Source organism: Lithobates pipiens, unplaced genomic scaffold (genome assembly GCF_037356315.1).
Source record: "Lithobates pipiens isolate NorthernLeopardFrog02 unplaced genomic scaffold, aLitPip1_a1.2 Scaffold_169, whole genome shotgun sequence".
NCBI lineage: Eukaryota > Metazoa > Chordata > Amphibia > Anura > Ranidae > Lithobates > Lithobates pipiens.
Window position 1 is genome coordinate 582,753 of NW_027507754.1, and position 26,469 is coordinate 609,221.

At 43.7% G+C, this 26,469-nt stretch overlaps 1 protein-coding gene across 1 annotated transcript in view; it reads left to right on the forward strand.

The window, feature by feature from the left end:
* Positions 1 to 26,469, forward strand: part of PICALM (phosphatidylinositol binding clathrin assembly protein) — a 160,762-nt gene that overhangs the window by 39,864 nt on the left and 94,429 nt on the right. The window contains 1 exon segment of the mRNA XM_077484929.1: positions 25,926 to 26,001. Coding sequence (XP_077341055.1) covers positions 25,926 to 26,001 — 76 coding nt within the window.

Consider the following 26,469-nt stretch of genomic DNA (forward strand, 5'->3'; position numbering starts at 1 on the left):
AATTTTCTTCCATTTAAAATAAAACTAAAAACGGATGTAAACGGCTTAAAATTGGATGTAAAAGGACAAACGCTCCACTTTTTTTTTTTTTTCCCTTGTGAAATAAAGGCTCCAGGACTCTAGTGGGTAAAGAACTGCAGGTTTTCATGCAATTTGCACACTTGTGAGGCCACTGTATGTAGCTGAGGCTGTCCGGGTACACAGAGTCTACAGCAGTGGCGCTCATCCATTGGGAGGGAGTTATGTATTCTATGATTATAAAGCATCCTCTGAATGGCTGAGAGGTGTGACATCAGCACTCCTCTCTGACTAATCAGAGGAAGCTTTGTTTTCATTGATAGAATGTATTGCTCTCTGAATGAATGAGCGCCACTGCTGTAGACTCTCCTGTGTTTTTTCCGGGTATGAGACCGGAAGTCTCGGCTTGCGCCCAGAACACGATGTGGTGTTCTGTATAAGGCCTCAGCTACATACAGTTTATACCGCACATCCGGCGGCCTCACAAGTTGGTGAGGGGACATGGTTCATTTGGGCCAGCTTGGAAATGTAGTAAAAACCTGAAGTTCTTCTTTAAGAACCCTGATATAAATTTCATTTGTTTTTTTTTGTTTTTTTTTCGTTTAAAAAAAGTGGCTCAACTGATGACACAAATGGTCCGCCTATGTGAAAAAAGCCTAAATCCTAGGTAATGCTGCCATATTTCCTGATACACTATTCCTATGAATGAATAACATTAGACCTGAAGAGAAAATAGCTAAATAAATTTAGAGTTTTACCCTATAATCAAAGAGAGAATGTATATGCAGTTTTTTGTTTAACACAGCTCTACAGCACATTTTTTATTTTTTACAAACCCCCCCCCCCCCTCGTGATTTTAGTTCTAAAAGTGGAAGCTCCCCTTATCTGCTTCCCCCTCTGGTGGCACATTTCTTTGGGTCGACGGCGGATATCCCACTTCTGTGTAAGGGAGTCACAGCGACCTACATCATTTGCAACCCCTCCTTCCCCCCCCCCCCCCCCCCACTACCTTCTGGGAGACACAGGTCCCAAAAGATGGCGGGGCCATTCAGAAAGCGCAGCACGACTTGCAGTAGGAAACGGGCGGTTTAGCTGCAACGCTTCACTTCCTGTTTCCCTTTAGTAAGGATGTCGGCGCTTGCACCCAAAGCCAATGGATGGGTCGGCTTTGGGTGCCAACATGGCAGACTCCCTGGACAGGTAAGTGTCCTTTTTTATATATTAAAAGTGAGCAGCTACAGTATTAGTAGCCGCTGACTTTTTTTTTTTTTTTGTTTACACAGGCTGGACCTCCTATTTTTAATGGCAAGTGTTATCAATATTTTACATACCAACTTTTTTATGCCTTCTTAAAGTGTTCCTAAACCCGCAACAGTAAAATCAGTCTGTATATGCAGTAAAGCATACTTGTTATACTCACTGTGGAACTTAAGGGGTTAACCCTATGCATTGTGTATAAAGGATGTGTGAACAGGTCTTCTATGATCCTCCTACTTTAACCCCAACCCATCTCCAGATAGAACAGAGCATTAGGAGTCAGAGGCTGCACATGCTCAGTTTGGTGTGTATTGCTAGAGCTATTTTTTTTTTCCCTTGGAGAGTGCATGTGATCAGCACTGTCCAGACAGGATCAGGAGAGAATGACTACTCCTCCTACAAGCTTTAAGCAGACACTGATAGAAGTCACAAGACTGATTATGAGAAAAGGTATTTAGCAGTTTATATTTGTTAAAATAATTGCTTTTCCATGTTCTGTGTACTGTGGGAGACCAGATATAGTGACTTACAGGGTTCTGGGTTTAGGAACACTTTGAGGACACCACAGCATCAGTAGATAATACAGTGTATATATTTCAGTGTTCATAATGGTCCATATGATATTGTGCAAGTGGTAACAAAAAAACATTACCGTGACAATTTGAACAAAAGTATCGGGGGTGGGGATGTTGGCTGAACCATAATCTTAGTGTTGGAAGGAAACTAACATGAGATCATTGGGCGGGATTGAACAGTCCTGGTCCTGTTACCTCTTTGGTTAAGAGGGGAAGTAGTGGGTAGTGAAGAACTAGGATTAGAGGTAGTGTGTGTGTGGTGGTGTAACGTACATTGGGTATAGCGGAAAAATTACCATCATAAATGTGTGTGGATCAAGTTAAAGGTTAAAGGTAATGAGAAGGGTGGTCAGGGAGACAATGCAGCATCAAAGCTGAAAGAAGAATGTGGGAGGAGGGGAGGACGCCCCAGATTAATGAAACCAAGATGGGAGCGGGAGGAAGGCCAGAAAGTGGGTGGGTTTGAGTATAAATCTGTAACTAAATGAGGAGGTAGGTTAATGTAGTGGAAGGTGTCTGACCCTGCTGAATTGTGGAGTTAGTATTACTAAACCCAGGAGCCTGCATTCACTATGTCTGATCTCCTACAGTACACAGAACATGGAAATTTAATTATTTTAGTAAATATAAACTGCTACATATCTTTTATAATCAACAGTATATAGCAGTCTTGTGACTTCCATCTGTGTCTGGTTAAAGCTTGTAGTAGGAGTTTTAATTTTCCTCCGACTATCCTATCAGGATGCAGGACCCCTGACCATCTGTCTGGACAGTGCTGATTGGCCCTGTGCTGATCACATGCACACTCCCAATAAGAGAAAAACCTCTCTAGCAAACTGAGCATGTGCAGCCTGACTCCAAAGGCTCTGTCTTATCTGGACCTGTTCTGAAATCCCTGGAAGAAGATCAGAGAAGACGGGATCAAACATTCTTTTTATGCAGAGGATTAACCCCTTAGGTTACACAGTGAGTATAACAAGCATGCTTTACTGCAAATACTGACTGATTTTACTGTTGTGGGATTAGTAACACTTTAACTCTTCCTCTTTAATTACCACTAACCATTTCTAATAAGGGCTATAGATGTAAATCCAGTGTACTCTCTTCCCATGTTTTAAATTATGAATGCCTGAGTATACAGAATCAACATGCCGTAGAAATTGCGTCATCGTACTGGCTTCTTTCTATGTTTAGAAGTCTTTGATTTCCACACTTGGTTGTCATTAAGTGAAAGCTGCAAACAATCCATAAAACGAAGAGGAAGTTGTCATGTTGTGTTCAGCTTATTGTGGTGATGAGGTTTTTTGTTTGTATGATGTACATACATGGGTACAGTTTGGCTAAAGGGGGGAGTGCTGTCATAGACTGTAATGTGGTTGTGTGTCGCCTAACAGTTTTGCTGCCTGATATGTATAAAACTTTTATTTTGTATTTAACTCCTTCCCTGCCGCACATAGTCCAATGACGTCCTTGACTTTATGCGGGGATAGCTGAATGATGCCTGCAGCTAGAGGCATCATTCAGATATCATTTCCAGCCGGGGATTCTGTGCACTATAAGAACGATCATAGCGGCCGCTTGATTGTTCTTATAGGTGACGTCCCTCCTGCAGCCATCCGGTGTTTCTCCGGGCTCTCCCATGCCATCGGGGGCCCGGAGAAAGATTTGGCTGGTGCCTGATGACTATGATAGAGATTTCCGGTGACCAGTTTGTCACCAGTCATCTCTGACCATCGGAGGCCCTGGCGTCACATTATGACGTTGCATCCGGGTTCCCAGGTGTCAACAAAGCCACGATCGCGGCTGTCGGCACGCGATCAGTGATTTCTTTTTTTTTTTTTCTCACCAATCCCATGCATTCCAGCCTGGAGAAGAGATGTGGGGTCTTATTGACCCCGCATCTCTCCATAAAGAGGACCCGTCACACAGATTCCTATTACAAGGGATGTTTACATTCCTTGTTATAGGAATAAAATTGATCAAAAAAAGAAAAATGTAAAAAAGTGTAAAATGTTTTTTTTTTTAAATGCCCGTCCCTGTTAGCTCGCGCTCAGAAGCAAACGCAAGTCCCTCCCACACATGTAAACGCCGTTAAAACCACACATGAGGTATCGCCGCATGCGTTAGAGCATGTGCAACAATTCATACATACCATGTAACTGTGTGTGTGTGTGGGGGGGGGGGGGGTTTGTGTAGTTTTTGCTATGTCCTTTTTAAATACACGATCACTTTGCGATCGAATGATTTTATGTATACTTAATAAAATTTTCTAATTCAGTTGTGTGGTTGTTGCCTACAAAGTACCAATGAAAAGGGGATTTTCTTTTCTTAGTAACACTTTAAGATGTTCACCACAAAAATGTAAAGATGAACTAATATTGGACGCCTCCCCTTTTAGTCTCTATTAACTTTAGGTACTTTGTGTAGTGCTGTCAATTTATGCAGCGCTTTACACATATATATTGTACATTCACATCAGTCTCTGCCCTCAGGAAGCTTTGTTTTAAAGAGGGAGTCCACCTAAAACAAAATTATTAAATGCCAGCAGCTACAAATACTGCAGCTGCTGACTTTTAATAAATGGACACTTACCTTTCCTGGAGTCCAGTGATGTTGGTAGCCGAAGCCGAGCAATCTCTCAGCTGCTGCCGGCGCTGCCAATCTCTGTGAGGGAATCAGGAAGTGAAGTGTTGCAGCTTCACTTCCTGGTTCCCTACTGTGCATGCGCAAGTCGCGCAGCGCAATGAGACTGGTCCGCGCTGTCTCTGGGACCCATGTGTGTCCAAGCAGACAGCGAGGTGGGGCAGTCTATGCCTGGAAGTGGGTGCAAATACCTGTCTTAGGCAGGTATCTGCACCCCCCTCCCCCTAAAAGGTGTCTAATGTGACACTGGAGGGGGGGAGGGTTCCGAAAAGCGGAGGTTCAATTTTTATGTGAACCTCCGCTTTAAGGTCCCTAACTCGCATTCATATGCATACTAGGGCCAATTAAAGGTGAACTAACCCTTTAATTTCAGATTAATAGCCTTAAAGGCATGAAAGTACTGTGCGTGAACTTTGTTATATTGGGCAAAAGGACAATATTTTAGGTCGGGTCTCTAAGCTTTTCAAACAAAGGGACGGTTTACTGTCCTTTAGACTTTAGTGGGGCCGGATTGTGGCCAGTGGGGGTAGAAGATGCCTCGGGCCCAGCATCAGTGAGAATAAACACAGCCTCAGCGGTGTTTGTCAGTAGGAAGGGGAGTAGTGCCCCGTCATTGGTATTAGTGGAAGAAATAGTGCCCCATTGTTGTCGTCGGTGGGAGGATTTGTGCATCATATCATTGGAAGTAATAGTGCCCCAAGGGCCGGATGGCGGCTCGCTAAGGGCCTCGGGCAGCAGTTTGGAGAACCCTGGTTTAGGTTATGTATGCAAGATCACCTGTCACTTGTGTTTTTCCTTGGTTTAAGGCTCGTTGGGGAGGACCATTCCTGGGAAAAAACGGCTGTGGCATGAATGCAGTGCAAAATAAAGACCCCGCCTATAAAAGTTCTTGATGTGCATTCGAAAATGAGAGCCCTCTAGTGTGTGTTTGTTTTTTTTACATTTTAAGTCTTCATTCTGGTCCACTTAGAAAACATTGTCTTATTGAATAAAACGATTTATATGGAAGTTGATGTGTGACATTTAGATGAATAGCGCTGGGAAGATTTACTCCCCTTCCTGACCAGGCCATTTTTGTGATACGGCACTGCATTCCTTTACTTGACATTTGCGCAGTCGTGTAACGTACCCAAATAAAATTGTCCTTTTCCCCCAAAAATAGAGCTATCTTTTGGTGGTATTTTAAAATCCCTGTGATTTTTTTTTTTTTTATTTATTTATTTATTTTTTTTCTGTGCTATTAACCAAAAAAGCAGACTGTTTTTGAAAAACAAACAAACAGTATTTTTTACTCTCTGCTATAAAACATACCCCCAAAAAAACAAAAAAAACTAGTGTCTACAAACTATAGGATATATTTTTGGAATTTTTATTTGTTACTAGTAAAGGCGCCGATCAGTTATTTTTTAGCGGGACTGCCTCGGACAAATTGGACACTAAGTGACACTTTTTGGGGACCAGTGACACAATACATTGATCAGTGCTAAAAAATACACTGTCACTTTACTAATGACAGTGGCAGGGTAGGGGTTAATATCAGGGGTGATCAAATGGTTAAATGCGCTCCTAGGGGGTTAGTTGACTGGGGGGGGGGGGCGGGGGGAGGACAGAAACACAAGATCTGTCTTCCCCTCTCACTGAACGGTTGTCTGCCTTGTTTACATAGGCAGACTGCTGTTCTGCCTCTCCAGGGAACGATTGGCGTGTCCCAGAGGACATCTGGTCCTCCAGATCCGGTGATTGGCTTCCACTGTGTCCAATCACAGTGAGAGTGGGTTACCGGCGCGCAGGTGTCCCAGAACCAGTGCATAAAATGAAGTACAGGTACGTGATTTCACGCTGAAGGGCTGCCCTGCCACAGTGTATCTGCGTGGGGTGGTCCTTAAAGGGTTAAACACTTGCTGTCCACTGAACATATAAAAATGTCCTCGATGCAAAGATCATGGCTGCAGCTATGAGCTTGAGAATTTTTACAGTAGTTGATTGATTATTCAGTAAATGTGATCTGGGCAGTTCTACAGCCACCTGGTCACCTTTACTGTAGGGAGAATGTATTCTGCACATCACTATGGCAGCTGGGGACCCCACAATACACTCGTAGCGTTGACTATGTACAGTAAACTTCTCCATTGTGTCTTGCCCCCACAAAGGGCTTAAAGATTAGGCCTTTGTGGGTTGAAACATGTTGGAGCAGAAGATGGACAGACAAGACTATATGTTGTGAATCCTCTATTTCTGTTAAAGCACATTAACTCTTTTTGCAGTCAAATTTGAGAGAACCCCACTATGTTTATGTTCATTCACACAGCATACTTAGAGTGGTTGTAAAGACTTGAGGGTTTTTACCTTCATGCCTTGTGTGCTGCTTATCTGAGCCCTTACTTTGATCCAGTGATGTGCATGGGAGCCTTGGCTGTTTCAGGTCTCTCTCATCATTAGCTGAGACACAGCAGGGGGGGCCATTGACTCCTTCTGCTGTCAATCACAGCCAATGGCAATAGAGTGGAGGGTGGGGCCAATCCGTGGCTATTTGTCTTATGTATGCATAGAGAGGGGCTCGGGAGCAAGCACGCCCTAGTGCTCCCATAGCAAGCGGCTTGCAATTGGGGGCACTGGTCAGGGGGGGGGGGAAGCCAAGAGTGCCAGTAGGGGACCCAGAAAGAAGCGATTTGGTGCTGCTCTGTGCAAAACCATTACATAGTTGCACAGTATTAGTTAAATAGGTTGGACTTTTTTCAACCTCCCTACTATGTGTGTGATTATATGTCAGTATTACATTGTATGTGCAGGTGTCTAATCGTTTTTTTTAAATTGTCTATGCTCCACGCTGAGACCACCACCGCCTGTGGAAGAAATTTCCACATCCTAACCGCTCTTACAGTAAAGAACCCTCTATCCGTTTAACCACTACAGCCCCGGACCAATAAACACCTTAAGGACCAGAGGTCTTTTTCCAATTTCGCACTGTGCTGCTTTAACTGGTAATTGCGCGGTCATGCAATATTGCACCCAAACGAAATTTACGTCCTTTTTTTCCCACAAATAGAGCTTTCTTTTGATGGTATTTGATTGCCTCTGCGATTTTTTTTATTATTTGCGATATAAATGGAAAAAGAGCGAAAATTTTTTTAAAAAAAAAGATATTTTCTTCTTTTTGTTATAAGAAAAATCGAATAAACTAAATTTTAGTCATACATTGAGGGCAAAATTTATTCAGCCACATGTCTTTAGTAAAAAAAAATGTCAATAAGCGTATATTTTTTGGTTTGCGCAAAAGTTATAGCGTCTAAAAACTAGAGTACATTTTCTGGAATTTACACAGCTTTTAATTTGACTGCCTATCTCATTTCTTGAGGTGCTAAAATGGCAGGGCAGTACAAATCCCCCCCCAAATGACTCCATTTTGGAAAGTAGACACCCCAAGGAAATTTCTGAGAGGCATGCTGTGCCCATTGAATATTTTTTTTTGTCCTAAGGGATTGAATAATGACAAAAAAAAAAATTACAAAAAGTTGTCACTAAATGATATATTGCTCACACATGCCATAGTTATATGTGGAATTGCACCCCAAAATATATTCTGCTACTTCTCCCGAGTATGGGGATACCACATGTGTGGGACTTTTTGGGAGTCTAGTCGCGCACGGCACCCCGAAAACCAATCACCACCTTCAGGATTTCTAAGGGTGCAAATTTTTAATTTCACTCCTCACTACCTATCAGTTTCGAAGGCCATAAAATGCCAAAATAGCACAAAACCCCCCCAAATGACCCCATTTTGGAAAGTAGACACCCCAAGCTATTTACTGAGAGGCATGTTGAGTCCATGGAATATTTTATATTTTGCCACAAGTTGCGGTAATATTACAAACTTTTTTTTTTTTTTGCACAAAGTTGTCACTAAATGATATATTGCTCACACATGCTATGGGCATAAGTCAAATTACACCCCAAAATAAATTCTGCTGCTTCTCCCGAGTACGGGGATACCACATGTGGGGGACTTTTTGCGAGCCTAGCCACGTACGGGACCCCGAAAGCCAAGCACTGCCTTCCGGATTTAAATATAAAATGCTACCAAAAAAAACTGTTAGCGATGGCAGGGATCAGGCCTGACTCTGCGATCGCTGCAGTTATGTGTTTAGTGTTTTGTAAGTGACAGTGATCGATCGATACTGCACTTGGGTGGGCTGGGCGGAGGGGCAAAACGCAGGTGCTAGCAGGTATCTGGGCTGATCCCGCTAACAATGCGGTTTTTTGGAACCCTGAACTGCTGGGGACGCTAGTATAGATCTGATCAGATCAGATATGGATCTGTTCAGATTCTATACCACTACAGGAGGTTTATGCTTTGTGTGTGGGTGTTAGCGGTACTGGCACTAGCCTAGCGCTGCCTGGGGCGACGCAGACCCTGACCCTAAAACCTAATTGATATCACCCGCCGGGTGATCAGGGGGTTAAACCTTTATTGGGTAATAAATGGTGGGTGCCCTGATGCTATAAAAAGCAAACTAACCAGAGTCACCCGTAACACTTATACGGTGATCAGTGGTGAAAGGGTTAACTAGGGGCAATCGGGGGGATAAAACCATTATTGGGTAGTATATGGGGGTACCTAACGCTATAAAAACCTGGCGGTGAACCTAAAAAAATAACTAGCTACCTAGCGACACTAATGCAGCGATCAGAAAAATGATCGCTTAGGGACTGTGGCAAAAGGGGGTGAAAGGGTTAACTAGGGGCAATCAGGGGGTTAAATCTTTATTGGGGGGTGATAGGGGGGCTACCCTGGACCTAACACTAACTGCCCTGACAGTTTTAAATGTTACAACTGACACTGAATGCAGTGATCAGTAAAGAAATGATCAATGCAATCAGTGACACTGTGACTGGGGGGGGGGGGGGTTTGTGTACCTATGTGTACCTACATGTCAGTGTAGTGTTTTGGTGCACTTACTTTTAGTCTTTTCTCCTCGTAGTCCGGTCAAAAAGACCGCCCCGAGGAGAATGACATCACTTCCTCCTTCCTGTGTAAACAATACACAGTGGGAGGAAGCTTGTCATTGGCCAGGAGTGATCCAGAGGGGGTGGCCAGAAACCAACGGCCATCCCCTCATCACGGATCGCTCCTGGAGCGAACCGGACCGCCATATCCAGCGGGAGGGGGTCAGATCGGACCCCCCACCCGCTGGAAGGCAAGCATGTACATGTATGTGCTTGTGCCTGCCTGTGCCATTGTGATGACGTACAATGGCAATACGGCGGTCCTTAAGTGGTTAAGGTTAAACCTCTTCTATTCTAATTTTAGTGAATGGTCACGTGTCTTATTAAATTCCTTTACGAGTAAAAGTTTCATCCCTATTGTGGTCACCAGTATGGTTTTTGAAATCCTATCCCCTCTCAAGCGGCCTCACCATAGAGAATAAGTTCAGGGCTTGTAACCTTTCCTCATAACTAATATCCTCCAGACCCTTTACTAGCTTTGTTGCCCTTCTCTGGACTCTCCATTTCCAGTATATTCTTCCTGAGGATAAATTCTGCCAGGGTATGTAAACTTATGAGCACAACTGTAGTTGCCCACCCCATTAAGTGTTCTTGCATTGCAAGAACACTTACTGTTATCTCGCATATTATTATAGCCAAATTTACCACCCTAACTCCTCCCACAGATTTTACACTACATGGACAGTAATATACCGAAACGTACGGATTGTTCCTGATTGGTGCGCTATTACTTTGTGGAACGTTTTGCCGGATGGTTCACGAAATACCGTAGTTTTTGCGGCGAAATTTGTCCCATAGGAATTAATGGTGAAATGTTTATAACAAGAGTGGGAGGTGACGAAAGCTGACAACCCCATGATCAGTCAAAACATTATGACCAGCCAAAACATGACCTCCCATGATCAGCCAAAACATTGACCCCCCCAGTTACTCCGCCCACTACAGTAGGTGAAGGCAAGAACACTGCACAATTTCCACAGAAATTGTAGCTTTTCTAGTTCAGATCTTCTTAATTAAATAGGATTGGTCCCAGTTGTGCAGTTAAGTATAACATGATTTAAAAAAAAAAAAAAACTTGCCTTTTTAGATGTTTCTCAAGGGGTCATGGTTGACTAAAAGGTTGTGTTTTATTATTTTATTTTTTTAACAATATTAAAGCGAGCCTGTCCCAAGTCTGTCCTCAACATACAATGCAAAAAGTTCAGCCTGAATGCCTTTAAAGTGCAGTTCCACCCACTTTTACAACTTTACCTTAAAGGAAAGTCCACCACTCGTTTTTGTATTTTTCCTTGCCTTTTTATGAAGTACTGAGTGAACTGCTGTAGCCCAGGGCACCGTTTCCTCCTCCCCGCTGCCTTCTGGGACCTGTGTGTTCAGACTAGCAATGTGCGCCTTGCATAGTAGGAAACAGACCATGAAGCCTGAAGGCTCCACTGCCGGTTTCCCTTAGATACAATGGCGGCGCCTGCACCCGAGCCGATGGATCATCCTCGAGGGGCCGACATCGTGGGCTCCCTGGACAGGTAAGTGTCCTTGTTAAAAGTCAGCAGCTACAGTGTGAGGCTGGAACACAGCTTTAACTGTTAGGACAGACCGTGTTCAGATCCACTTACAATTGATAATGAAGATCTACCTGCACAGTACACAAAAGTCTTTACTATGACAAACAGCTGCTCAGCCCCTCATAAACAGAGAGAATTATGCAGTTTGTTCCTTGCCGGAGGGTCAGAAATAAAGCATCTAAAAAGCTAGGCTGCTATATATTTTTAATTTTTACGTTTTATGCTGTGTGAATGGGGATGTAATAAATATAAATATAAAGGTGTTATCCCAATTTGGCTGAAAAAGTGAAAATCCGCTTTGCGCTGGTTCTACATTGGTGATGGTATCAGTGAGCGAGCTGCCTGTTCATTTCTACTTGTTGGTAATGTTTTATTTATCTTTGGACTACTTGTATTGGTTAGAGTGGATGTCTCTCTTGGAGCCACCTACCTGTTACTAAATACACCTAGGCAGAAAATTGGCTTCAGGTGCCATTGGTAATCCTGGTTCAGGAAACCTTTACATTGCACGTGAGATTTCACTTAGTTTAGACCCCTTTCACACTGTGCCACCCATAGCATTGGCGGTCAAACGGCACTATTTTTAGAGGTTTTTTTACCGTCTGATTTGCGGCGCATTTCGGCCGCAAACGTTTTTTTTAAACCCCGCTAGCAGTCGATAAAGGGTTAAAAATGCCCGCAATGTGCCGCAATAGCGACGGTTTGCCGGTGGTATAGCCGCGCTGCCCCATTGATTTCAATGGGCAGGAGTGGTAAATGCAACGCTCCTTCACCAGTCCAAAGAAGCTGCTGGCGGCATTTTTCCTGACACCCTGCCAGCGCACCGATCCAGCATGAAAGCCCTCGGGCTTTCACCCTGGAGACAATAAAGCAGCTGTTTTAGGGCGGATTTCAGGCGCTATTAACGCTATAGCGCCTGCAAAATGCCTGTGTGAAAGGGGTCTTGGTGTGTGTAGAAAATTCAAAAGAAGAATGAATAATTTAAAAAAATAGAATTTTGCTTACCCTTGGCTCCCTGTTTCTAATCTTAACCACTTCCAGCTCAAGGTACGTCATATGACATCATGGACTTTGGTGATAACTAAAAGATGCCTGCAGCTACAGGCATTATCCAGGTATCATTTTTTTTCTGGTGGCGATTCTGTGTACCGTAAAAACAAAATTAGTGATGGTTTAGCCGCTTGATCGTTCTTACAGGTGGGGGGAGGGGACATCCCCCACCGCTCCGGTGCTTCCCCTGGCTCACCCATCTGATCGTGAGCCAGAGATGGATCTGTCGTCGCTGGTAGTATACCATAGAGATTTCTGTTAACCAGATGTCATCTCTATGACCCTTGGAGGTCCGGGCGCAACGTTATGACGTCACGTCCTGGCTGGTAGACATAAACAATCCCGAGGATGCGGCTGGAAGAGCTGAGAGGTGTGTGCGTGTGTGCGTGCGTGCGTGCGTGCGTGCGTGCGTGCGTGCGTGCGTGCGTGCGTGCGTGCGTGTGTGTGCGTGTGTGCGTGCGTGTGTGTGTTTTATTTATTTTTTCCTCAGCCTTTCTAGCTTGGAGGAGAGATGTGGGGTCCTATTACAAAGAATGTTTACATTCGTTGAAATGGGAATAAAAGTGATCAAAAAAAGTGTGTTTTTTTTTTTTAAAGTAAAATACAGAATAAAAAAAAGTAAAGCCCCCCCCCCCCCCCCCCACGCACAGAAGTGCTCGCATATGTAAACTGCGTTCACATCACACATGTGAGGTATCGCGGTTAGAGCACAATCAACATTTCCAGCCTAAGACCTCCTCTGTAACACTAAACATGTAATCTGTTAAAAAAATAAAAATAAACTTAATGTGTTGGGTATCTATCTACTCGGCGTAACATCATCTTTCACTTTGTAAAATAAACGTGGATAACTTCTAACTTTACTGTTTTTGTCTTTTTTATTTATTTTATTTTTTTCATTCATGAGTTTTTTTGTTTTTTTTCCCCCAAAGTGTTTGAAAAATCACTGTGCTAATACCGTGTTACATAAAAAGTTGCAACGACTGCCAACCTTGGGATGTGGTCAAAGCAGAGTTTTACCCATAACATCTTAATAAAAAAAAATAATGTTCTTTGGCAAGGAACATATATTTCCCATTAATATTTACGGTATACTACCAAACTTAGTGTGTGCTGTAAAGTTCTTCCAGCATTGCTCCTGTGTCTTCTTGCTGGAGGCTGCCATGTTGCTGAAGCACTGAGCCCCTGAACAGCAGTAAATCATAAAGTGGAACTAAACCTATTGGTTTAACAGTTTTAAACAAATCGCAATCCTGGCATTCCAAGAATCTAACTGTCACATTTGCTTGCGCTTTCAAACCATCAAATGGCTGGTGTCATAAAGCCTTGGACACACTAAGTTTTTCGGAGCCGCTGTACTAATGATTCGAGGTTAGTACAGCAATCTCCCCTGCTGAGCTATTTTGTCCCATTTCCCCCCCCCCCCCCCCCCCCCACACACACACACACACACACCCCTCCCCCCTTCCTCGGCAGAACACGCTGGTCAGCGGCCGAAATCGATGATCGGGAGCATGCTCATCTGGCCGACTTCTGTCGGAAGCACCTTACACCTGAATGTTGGCAGGTTTTTATTGAACTGGCTGATGTCGCCCGACATTTGGCCCGTGTGTATGGGGCTTAACTGATCACATGTGCAGCACCATGGCATTTGCAGCTCAAACAGAAGCAGCTTCATTGGCTGTGAAGGATAGCCTTGCTTTAAAGCTGTCAGCAGATCCGTCTCTGCAAATTCAGCAGTGCCTAAAAGTGGAGATCAACTGAGCATGTGCAGAGCAGGGCGAGACAATTATTACTGGGTTTTAAACCGTATAGACACTTATTTTTCTTTTACATAGCTATACCTGCAAAAGGGGCCAGCCTGAAATCATCTCGCAGGACTTCATTTTCTGACTAAAGTTCCACTTGTGAAGCATGAAACGAATCTGCTTGGGTTTTTCTAGTCAATATGGAGGTGCTTTTCCTGATAGCAGGCCAGCTTCTAAGAGATTTGTGGGGAAATGTTCCTACTTAAATCTGTCAATTTAACGGTAACCTTTTTTTTTTTTTCCCATTAGGCGTCCTTCTAGTAGCGCAGAGGATGTTGTGGTAGGCCACTGATTGACAGCTGGGCTCTCACTGTGGTGACGGTGCTGTTGTGAGCGCCGCCTCGTCCCCTCTCTTGGCTGCTTGTTTTTTAGGTTATTTCCAGAACCTTGTAATGTAGTGTTTTATTTATTTTTTTTTTTTTTCCTTGAACCTCCGAAGCAGAGATGGGCAAGTCCTATGAGGTTCTGCAAGACTGACAGCCACAAGCATGACTCAGGAAGGCCGAGACATGAAGGGACTTGTAGTTCCACGTCGGTGCATTTTCACCATAAGCCTGTTATTGATGCTTTTGCATTAGATTTGATAGCTAACGGGTATAATAATACCTTAACCTCCAAGACCCCTTTCACACCAAGCCGCCTAGGGCGTGGGCTGTAAAGCGGTGCTATTTGGCCACTAGCGGGGCAGTTTTAACGCTAGTGGCCGAAAAGGGGTTATATCCGCCCGCAAAACGCTGCCGGTGTCACAGCGCTGCCCCATTGATTTCTCCAAAGAAGCTGCTGGCAGGACTTTTTGTGATGCCCTGCCAGCGCACCATTCCAGTGTGAAAGTCTTTGGGCTTTCACACTGGAGTGAATGTAGCCGCTTTTTTTTCAGGCGCTTTTAGCGATGTAGCACCTGAAAAACGCCCGCAGTGTGAAAGGGCTCTTAAAGAGGCGCTTCAGTCATATTTTGTAAAATGAAAAGTCAGTAGCTACAAGAGCTGTAGCTGCTGACATTTAACCACTTGCTGACCATCCTAGAGCCGTTTTACTGCTAAAGATTGGCAGCTGTGCGCCCGAATCGCGTGTATATAAAGTCGATTTGGCATGTTCGCATACAGAAACCCACCTGCGGGTGCCAGGCACTCTGTCCTCCTGGTACCCAGCAGTCGTCTGTAAAGCACAAAAGATGGGGGTCTGCCTATGTAAACAAGACAGATTGCCATTCTGACAAGGGGGAAGTGATGGATTCCTGCAAAGCGAGGACTAGAATCCATTTTTTCCACTTAGTAAAAATGGCACAAAGTGTACACTAAAACTCTCCACCATACGAAATGTTGGTAAGCAGCAGTGACAGCTTGCGTCTTCATATCTGGCTGCTCCATGGGTGAGCAGTGCTGTGCCATCTGGTCCGGCACCTTTCTGGAACTTGTGACATAAGGCTGCAGAGGAAGGGCAGGGTGGTGAGCTTCCCCCTCTGATCGCTGTGGCAATCTGACCAGAAGTGGGAAAGCGGGTACCTGTCAAAGCTAAGTACCCCCCCCCCCCCCCCCCCCCCCCGAAAGAAAAAAAAAGTGCCAAATAAGGGTGGGGAGGAGGAAGAGTGGAGCTTTCCCTACTGGGTGAAAGTGGTTGTAAACCCTTACAACACACTTTGACCTACAGGTAAGCCTAGATTAAGGCTTACCTGTAGGTCCAAGAAATATCTCGTAAACCTATACTGTTTAGGAGATATTTGCCGAAAGACAGGCACCGCTGTCTACGGCGCATGCGCTGTAGACAGCGGCGCACTGAGCGCGGCATCGTACAACGATGAAGATGCCGCGCATGTCGGCTCCAGTGCGCATGCGCGGGAGTGACGTCATCGCGGCTTCGCCGAATGACAGCGGCGGAGCTGCGAGACCCCACCGAGAAGATGGATGCGCTGGACTACAGGGGACAGCGGTGACTTCGCTGGCTCCTGTGTCAGGTAAGTGACACATAATGGACTACTATGCGATGCATAGTAGTCCATTATGCTTTGCCTTTGCAGGGAATGAAAGAGGAAGTAAACTCATCAGGTTTTACTTCCTCTTGAAGTTCCACTTTAACCCAGACTTCTGTATCTTGTGATTGCTGTGATTGGCTCACACTAGTCACATAGCCTCAAGATCAGGAGCGCATGACGCTGGCCCATGATCCAGAGCCTTGATTGAGAGTTGTCGGTGACAGCTTGGTCAGTGTACCGGGAGCTACATAGTTAGCCAGGTTGAAAAAAGACAAGTCCATCCAGTTAAACCAAAAAAACAAAAACAAATTCATACAATCCCATATACACAATCCTTCACCCACAGTTGATCCAGAGGAAGGTGAAAAACCCCAGTAAAGCATGGTACAATTTGCTACAGCAGGGGAAAAAATTCCTTCTTGATCCCATGAGAGGCAAACGGATATGGATCAACTTTACCTATATTATGTACATTTGGGAAAGAGTCCAGGCCTTTTTTTAAAGTAATCTACTGAGCTGGCCAGAACCCCCTCTGCAGGGAGTCTATTCCACATTTTCACAGTTCTTACGGTGAAGAAACCATTCCATAGCACACAACTTTACTTCTGTGGACACATATGAGCGGCGGCGAGACATTAACTGCATGCCGACCAGCCGCCGCAGTTATACTGCGGCAACATGGCTCAGCTGCGTGAATCACTGTCATGGTACGTCGTCTGTACCATTGGCGGCCACTAGGGGCACGTGCGTGCCCCTGCTCACCCCCAAGCCGATGCCAGTGCCCGGTGGTCACGATCACTCGGGGCACACGGAGAACAGGGAGCTGTGTGTCTAAACAGTTTCCAGATCCCTGAGGGGAGAACTGACAGATCCTCTGTTCAGAGTATGAACAATCTGTTATTTTCCCTGCACCCTGCACAGTCCCCATCCAGTTAGAACACTTCCTAGGATACACATTAACCCCTTCACTGGCGCCTAGTGTTAACCTCGTCACTGCCAGTGACATTTTTACAGTAATCAGTGCATTTTTAGTCGCACTGATTGCTGTATTAATGTCAATGGTCCCAAAAAGTGTCAAAATTGTCAGTGCCTGCCATAATGTTGCGGTCACGATAAAAATCGCAGATCGCCGCCGTTTCTAGTAAAAAAAATTAATAAAAATGCCATAAAACTCTATTTTGTAGACGCTATAACTTTTGCGCAAACCAATATACGTTTATTGCAATTTTTTTTTTTTTTAACAAAAATATGTAGAAGAATACTTATCATCCTAAACTGAGGAAAACAAATATATATTTTTGGGGTTATTTATTATAGCAAAAAGTAAAAAATGTTTTTTTATTTTTCAAAATTTTCGCTTTTTTTTTTTTTATCGCTCAAATAATAAAAACCGCAGAAGTGATCAAATGCCACCAAAAGAAAGCTCTATTTGTGGGGTGAAAAGGACGTTGACTATGTTTGGGAGCCACGTTGCACGACCGCGCAATTGTCCGTTAAAGCGACGCAGCTGTGAATCGCAAAAAAGTGCTCTGGTCTTTGGCCAGCCAAATGGTTCGGGGCTTAAGCGGTTAAAGCCCACCTTTCTTGCTGTTGCATATATGCATTATGTGGTCAGCAAGAGGTTAAACCTTCATCTCAAAATCACGTTTCTGGGGACCTTTATTTTATTGCCCGTTTGTAGCCAAAGAGAAGCAAAATTCTTCCATCAGCAGGTTTATTGGGGCTGTAAAGAGTCTCTCTTGTATGGGTAGAAATGTCCAAGTGTTGCTACTATAGGAGTGAAATGTGAGCTGAGGACAGCTGTTCCTGCAGGTTGGGATTGCTGTCATAAATAGGTGTTTACCTGTCAATCATTCCGTGTTTAAAGGCACTTTTGTTGGAGTCTGGTCACACCTCTCCAGCTTAACAAGGAGATGATTCAGCCAGGGGATATTTTTGCTTTGCTTTTGGGCTTTAGTATAGTAGAAGCGACACCTACCTACGTGTTTGTATTTATTGGCTTTTTTTTTTTCTTCTTTAAAGTGGTAGTAAAAACCGCTTGGTGACTTGTACCTACAGAAAAATATATTTATTAAAGCTTACCTATAGGTATAATATCTCCTAAACGTATAGGAGATTTTCGCTGTTTCTGCAGCTGACGTCACTGGTGCGTGTGCCCTGCGCTCAGAAGGGACGGCATATTGAGAGTGCCATTCCATCAGAGCTCTGTGCCGTTGCCGTGACTCCTGTGTGCATGCCCGAGAGTAAATGTCATCATGGTTTGACCATTCAAGCGGACGGAGCACACAACGGAGCAGGTGAGGATGGAAGTCCTGTTAAGAGAAGAGAGTTAAAAGGGCTAAAGTGGTTCTAAAAGCTCAAGATTTTTTTTTTTTTCTTTCATGCATTCTATGAAGCGGGAGCGAGCTGCCCATAAGTGCAGGATCACGTATATAAATATACAGTATCTCACAAAAGTGAGTACACCCCTCACATTTTTGTAAATGTTTTATTCACTGAAGAAATTACACTTTTCTACAATGTAAAGTAGTGAGTGTACAGCTGGTATAACAGTGTAAATTTGCTGTCCCCTCAAAATGCAGTGCCTTGCGAAAGTATTCGGCCCCCTTGAACTTTTCAACTTTTTGCCACATTTCAGGCTTCAAACATAAAGATATAAAAATTAAATTTTTTTTGAAGAATCACCTACAAGTGGGACACAATTGTGAAGTGGAACGAAATCTATTGGATTTTTGAAACTTTGACTAATAAAAAAAATGAAAAGTGGGGCGTGCAAAATTATTCGGCCCCCTTGCGTTAATACTTTGTAGAGCCACCTTTTGCTGCGATTACAGCTGCAAGTCGCTTGGGGTATGTCTCTATCAGTTTTGCACATCGAGAGACTGAAATTCTTGCCCATTCTTCCTTGCAAAACAGCTCGAGCTCAGTGAGGTTGGATGGAGAGCGTTTGTGAACAGCAGTTTTCAGCTCTTTCCACAGATTCTCGATTGGATTCAGGTCTGGACTTTGACTTGGCCATTCTAACACCTGGATACGTTTATTTGTGAACCATTCCTTTGTAGATTTTGCTGTATGTTTGGGATCATTGTCTTGTTGGAAGATAAATCTCCGTCCCAGTTTCAGGTCTTTTGCAGACTCCAACAGGTTTTCATCCAGAATGGTCCTGTATTTGTTTGCATCCATCTTCCCCTCAATTTTAACCATCTTCCCTGTCCCTGCTGAAGAAAAGCAGGCCCAAACCATGATGCTGCCACCACCATGTTTGACTGTGGGGATGGTGTGTTGAGGGTGATGAGCTGTGTTGCTTTTACGCCAAACATCGAACTTTTTGCCCACAATGCAAAACGATTTTGGTTTCATCTGACCAGAGCACCTTCTTCCACATGTTTGGTGTGTCTCCCAGGTGGCTTGTGGCCAACTTTAGACGAGACTTTTTATGGATATCTTTGAGAAATGGCTTTCTTCTTGCCACTCTGCCATAAAGGCCAGATTTGTGCAGTGTACAACTGATTGTTGTCCTATGGACAGACTCTCCGACCTCAGCTGTAGTTCTCTGCAGTTCATCCAGAGTGATCATGGGCCTCTTGGCTGCATCTCTGATCAGTCTTCTCCTTGTCTGAGCTGAAAGTTTAGAGGGACGGCCAGGTCTTGGTAGATTTGCAGTGGTCTGATACTCCTTCCATTTCAAAATGATCGCCTGCACAGTGCTCCTTGGGATGTTTAAAGCTTGGGAAATCTTTTTGTATCCAAATCCGGCTTTAAACTTCTCCACAACAGTATTACGGACCTGCCTGGTGTGTTCCTTTGTCTTCATGATGCTCTCTGCGCTTTCAATAGAACCCTGAGACTATCACAGAGCAGGTGCATTTATACAGAGACTTGATTACACACAGGTGGATTCTATTTATCACCATCAGTCATTTAGGACAACATTGGATCATTCAGAGATCCTCGCTGAACTTCTGGAGTGAGTTTGCTGCACTGAAAGTAAAGGGGGCCGAATAATTTTGCACGCCCCACTTTTCAGTTTTTTTTATTTGCTAAAAAAGTTTAACATATCCAATAGATTTCGTTCCACTTCACAATTGTGTCCCACTTGTTGGTGATTCTTCACACAAAATTTAAATTTTATATGTTTGTTTGAAGCCTGAAATGTGGCAAAAGGTTGAAAAGTTCAAGGGGGCCAAATACTTTCACAAGGCACTGTAACTCAACACACAGCCATTAATGTTAAAACCACTGGCAACAAAAGTTAGTACACCCCTGAGTGAAAATGTCCAAACTGGGCCCAGTTAGCCATTTTCCCTACCCAATGTCATGTCACTTGTTAGTGTTGCAAGATCTCAGGTGTGTTAAATTTGGTGTTATTGCTCTCACTCTCATACTGGTCAATGGAAGTTCAACATGGTGCCTCTTGGTGAAGAACTCTGAGGGTCTGAATATTTTTTGCTCTACATAAAGATGGCCTAGGCTATAAGAAGATTGCCAATACCCTGAAACTGAGCTGCAGCACGGTGGACAAGACCAAACAGCGGTTTAACAGGACAGGTTCCACTAAGAACAGGCCTCGCCATGGTCAACCAAAGAAGTTAAGTGCACGTGCTCAGCATCATATCCAGAGGTTGTCTTTGGGGAAATAGACATATGAGTTCTGCCAGCATTGCTGCAGAGGTTGAAGGGGTGGGGGGGTCAGCCTGTCAGTGCTCAGACCATACGCTGCACACTGCATGAAATTGGTCTGGATGGCTGTCATCCCAGCATGAAGCCTCTTATAAAGATGATGCACAGGAAAGCCCGCAAAAAGTTTGCTTCAGACTAAGGACATGGATTACTGGAACCATGTCCTGTGGTCTGATGAGACCCAGTTAGACCTATTTGGTTCAGATGGTGTTAAGCGTGTGTGGCGGCAACCAGGTGAGAAGTACAAAGACAAGTTTGTCTTGCCTGCAGTGAAGCATGGTGGTGGGAGTGTCCTGGTCTGGGGCTGCATTAGTGCTGCCAGCATTGGGGAGCTACAGTTCATTGAGGGAACCATGAATGCCAACATGTACTGAGATACTGAAGCCGAGCATGATCCCCCTTCCCTTGGAGACTGGGCCACAGGGCAGTATTTCAACATAACTTCAAAACACACCTCCAAGACGACCCCTGCCTTGCTAAAGAAGCTGAGGGTGAAGGTGATGGACTGGCCAAGCATGTCTCCAGACCTAAACCCTATTGAGCATCTGTGAGGCATCCTCAAATGGAAGGTGGAGGAGCGCAAGGTCTCTAACATCCACCATCTCTGTGATGTCATCATGGAGGAGGGGAAGAGGACTCCAGTGACAACCTGTGAAGCTCTGGTGAACTCCATGCCCAAAAGGGTTAAGGCAGTGCTGGAAAATAATGGTAGCCACACAATATTGACACTTTGGGCCCAATTTGGACAGTTTCACTTAGGGGTGTACTCACTTAAGCAGTTTAGACATTAATGGCTGTGTGTTGAGTTATTTTGAGGGGACAGCAAATTTACACTGTTATACAAGCTGTACACTCACTACTTTACATTGTAGCAAAGTGTCATTTCTTCAGTGTTGTCACATGAAAAAATATAATAAAATATTTACAAAAATGTGAGGGGTGTACTCACTTCTGTAAGATGCTGTACATGACCCTGCACACAGTGCCCGTCCAGTAGCAGTATGCCTAATGCATTGCTGGCAGATGTACTGCGAAAACGCTGACTGTGGTTTTTCCAAGCTATTTAAAGGGATGCCAGAGCAGGTGAGAAGGGGTTAATGAGTCCATCGTGAAAATGTCAAGACACTCCTAGCTAAATAATTGATACCTGGTCAATCTTGCAGTTGGACTGAAAAGTGATCTGTGTTGGCCCCTCTGCATCCTTTGCAGTCACCCCCTGGCTGACTGTTGGGGGAGGGGACTGATGGGCCCAAGATGGGATGTACTGACCCTCCCTGGGCAGACAAGCCTCCTCCATTGTTTCCTAAACATTGAAAAGTGCAAACTAGTAATTATTAGTGAAAGAGGTTATATACTTGTTTACACACAACATTGACATGTCGTCAGCGGGTCATCCGCACTGTACTCGGTGATAACGCAACCCGCGTGCTAATAAAAGCGAAGGTCACCTTTTATGTTGCACATTGTGTTGATGTGTCTGTTTGATAAATGATTTGTCACACCTGGTTTTACTATCCATTATCTTCTATACGATGTCGTAACCAAGGACTGTTCACCCTGCAGCCAAAGTTTGGCTTTTATTGTGGCCCTTATTTCAAGGGATAGTTGAGCATTAATACTCAAGCTCACTAGTTTTAAAGCGGGCCGGGATTCAAAGTGTAAGGGCACTTTGACACTGTCAGCGCCCGGGCGTCAGCGGTAAAGCGCTGCTATTTATAGCGGCGTTTAAGCGGAGCCATTCGACCGCTAGCGGGGAGCTTTCACCCCCGCTAGCCCAAAAAAAAATTAAAACCACCAGCAAAATGCCAGTGCTTTGCCGGCAGTACGGCAGCGCTGACCATTGGTTTCAATGGACAGGGGCGCTTTAGGAGCGGAGTATCTGCAGGCATCATTCAGATACACCCCTACAAAGTCAAGGACATCACATGCTGTACCTTGAGCGGGAAGGGGTTAAAATAAAAGGCAAACATGTTATACTTTCCTCTGTGCTGTTGGTTTTGCAGAGAGCAGCCCCAATCCTCCTCTTCTCAGGTCCCTCTTCCCTGCTCCTGTCGTGTGCCGCCACAGCAAAGCAGATTGCTATGAGGGCACCTGAGCCTATTTGAAAGCTTTGTGTATCCATTCAAACACAGAGACCTGCCCCTCTGTCCCCTGATTGGCAGCCAATGGCACCACTGCTGTATCTCAGCCAATCAGGAGGAGAGTCCTGGGTGTCTCAGACGCTCGTGGACATCTCTGGAGAGAGATGGGGAGGGACGGCTGCACAGTTTTCTTTTTTTTAATCTTAATGCACTGAGATAAAAAACACTTGCCTTTACTACAACTTTAAGTAATTTTTAAAATGACTGACAAAATATCATCTCTGATATAGAATGTTATATTGCTAATAGAGCAGCAAAGATAATTTTCCTAGGAAAAAAAGGAAATTGATGTAATGATGAGTCATATTTAATGTTAATTGACTAATGCATAGAAACTGCAAAGCCATGGTGCTTCCCTTGTAACAGCTTCCTCTGTAATTTTTACCTTGACAGCCTTTTATAGTGTAATTTGAAGTTGATTGTCTATTAAATGTGTGCTGTGATAATAAAAAAGTAAGTAGAGCAATCACCGATCATGTTGGCTGCAGTAACAGTGAAAAGGCCTGCAGTGCACATGTCCCTCTTATATTGCATTGTACTGGTGCTATATAAATCTGCTATAATAAAACCGTAATTCTAAAGGGAAGTAATGCGAGCTGTGTGTGTATGTATATGTGTGTATGTGTATGTATATATAGATATATATATATAGTGTGTATGGCACTGATGTTGGATGAGAGAGCCTGGCTCGCTGTCTGCGCTCTAAGGCTCCATGCACACTGAAGCTCAAAAAAGCTTTTTCTGGGTGCCAGATTGCTGGCAGAAAACGCTGGTTGAAAAACGTGCTTTTAACAGCGTTTTGCGTTAGCGTTTATGAGCGTTTTTTTTGCGTTAGCGTTTATGGGCGTTTTCAATAAAAATACACAGAGGACTCTACCAAAAATCCCACAGTACATTCCAAACTCCCACAATGCATTGAAAAAATAGAATGCCGAACACTAACGAGCTATGAGCGTTTATGAGCGTTTATGAGCGTTTATGAGCGTTTATGAGCGTTTATGAGCGTTTATGAGCGTTTATGAGCGTTCATCAGCGTTTGTCGTTTTTTGGCGGTGAAAAACGGCACTTTGAATGCGAATTTCTGGCGTTCAGAAAAAAGCCCATAAACTCCACTGCTCATTAAAGCTGAAAAACGTCCATGTGTGCATGGACACATAGGCTAACATAGAGTGGAGTTTATGGGCTTTTAAAAAAAAAAAAAAAACGCCCAAACTCCAATAAACTGCAGTTTATGAGCTCCAGTGTGCATGGAGCCTAATTCTGTTTCAGTAGTTTTTATTTGGTTTTAACAAATGGTGAACAAGCAAAAGTTATGCCCACGCAGGGACTAGCATTGAAGTGATAACAGTAGTTGGCTCACATGGAAGGCAAAAAAATGAGGTAATACATGAACAGAAGAAGCAAGAGGTATCATAACGGCAATGAATAGAAGTGTTAGTCGGCCCATGAGGACCAAGGGCTACTGGAGAGGCTCCCCACAACTATGGGGTATCCCCCTCGGCCCTCCATGTTCCAAAAGGTGATGCAATATGTAGTCTAGACAGATCTTAAAAGAGACTGGAAATGGTAGAGATGGAACGCAGTCATGTTGGAACAGGAAGGGGTCATCACCAAACTGTTCCCACAAAGTTGGGAGCATGAAATTGTCCAAAATGTCTTGGTATGCTGTAGGGCTGAAACAACTAATCGATTAATCGACAACTAATCGATTATGAAACTAATCAATTACTATTTTCATCTATTAATCGGCCAGGAACATAATGGGGTTTAAAAAAAACTAAAATGAGCCCTTTATAGTATAAAAATATAATCACTACTGTAAATATTACTTTCACTGTTCTTCAGTAAAAAAAATGAACCCTTTCCAGTAGTGATTATTTGCTTTTTTGTACTATAAAGGGCTCATTTTAGTTTTTTTTAACCCCATTATGTTACTAAACGTCTTAGACCTGGTTCACATCTATTTGTTTATTGGTGCTTTTTGCAGAAACGCAACAGTTCATTTACATGGTTTCCTATGGGACACATTCATATTTGTGCTTTTTTTAGCCGCTGCATATTTGGAAAGGGTCAGGGACTTTTAACGCAAAATGGTGCTTTTTTAGTTCAATATACTTCAATGGAGAAGCCGCAGAAAATAATGTAATTAGTTTTTGCAGCAATTTGTGTTTAATCTGCCCAAAAAAAAAAAAAATGCCAAAAACACAAATTGCCGTAAAATCATGTGCATAAAAATCAAAACTTACAGCAAAAAGCACAGCAGAAACAGATAAAAAGCAAAAACTGCATAGGTGTGTACCGAGCCTTATGCTGGCATCACGGATCAATTTTCAGGTGAAAATATTCAGACGAAAAATCTTTGTACATTCGCTGAATGAAAGAATTTTGTTTGAAATTTTCACTTCATTTATGAACAAAAAACACATACACTGTCTGAAAATTCCTTTGACCGAGAAGTTTTCGATTTCCAAATTTCCCCGTCACTGTGGTTGAAAAGTCAATTTGACCCACTTTTTTTTTTTTTTTAAGTTTATTAACCGATTAATAGATTAATCGGCCAACTAATCGATTATGAAAATAATCGTTAGTTGCATCCCTAGTATGCTGACGCCTTAAGAGTTCCCTTTCACTGGAACTAAGTGGGACAAGCCCAACCCCTGAGGGGACAAGCCCAACCCCTGAAAAACAACCCCACACCATAATCCCACCGCCACCAAATTATGTGTACAATAAGTGCACAAAGCAAGATGCCTGACCTCACAAATGCTCTTCTGGAAGAATGGTCAAACATTCCCATAGACACACTCCTAAACCTTGTGGACAGCCTTCCCAGGAGAGTTGAGACGGTTATAGCTGCAAAGGGTGGGCAATCTCAATACTGAACCCTACAGACTAAGACTGGTATGCTATTAAAGTTCATGTGTGTCTAAAGGCAGGCGCCCCAATACTTTTGGTAATATAGTGTGTGTGTGTGTATAATATATAATTTTTTTTTCTTCTCAGAGTTTGACATGTATGTAGGGGAAGGTGGTCAAACTGCGATGCAAAACTCATGCCTGTGCCAATGCATTACATTTATCCTGAAGTTGGGCTTTAAAAAACAAAATTTCTGTTTAAAAAGTGGGGTAGGGCTTTACTAATAAAATACTTTATATGCTTTTAACTTAAGTGGTTGTTTTTGGATTTTTCATTCATATGGTTTTTGTTTTTTTTAATAGCGGTTTATCCAGTATCTGGCATCCCGGAATACCTTATTCAATCTGAGCAATTTTTTGGACAAGAGTGGACTTCAAGGTAAGGTTTGATAGTCACTGTTGCTTTAAAATGACTGCAGATATACAGTGCAGGCAGTTAGGGGTTTGTCTACGTCAGGGGTAGGAAACCTTAAAGAGGAAGTAAACCCTCTCTAAAAAACAAAAAAAAAAACACTGTAGGACAAAAGCTTAATGAGCTAGTATGCATAGCATACTAGCTCATTATTGCCTGAGATCGAAGGCCCCAAAGCAACCCTCGTTCACCTCCTCTGTCGCCGCCATGATACCCGGAGTGACTATAGGAGATGAGAGATTGTGGTTCCCAGCTCATAGTAACTCTCGATCTCTCTCCTCCCAGAACTGGGATGTGTGTGTTTACACACGTCCCTTTTCTGCCTCTCGTGCCCGCGATCACTTGTTGCCGGAGGTCACCGTGACTGCCGGTCCCGAGCATGGGCACCACTGCTGTGCAGTAGACGCGCGTGCCTGCTATCCCGCTTAAAGGGAC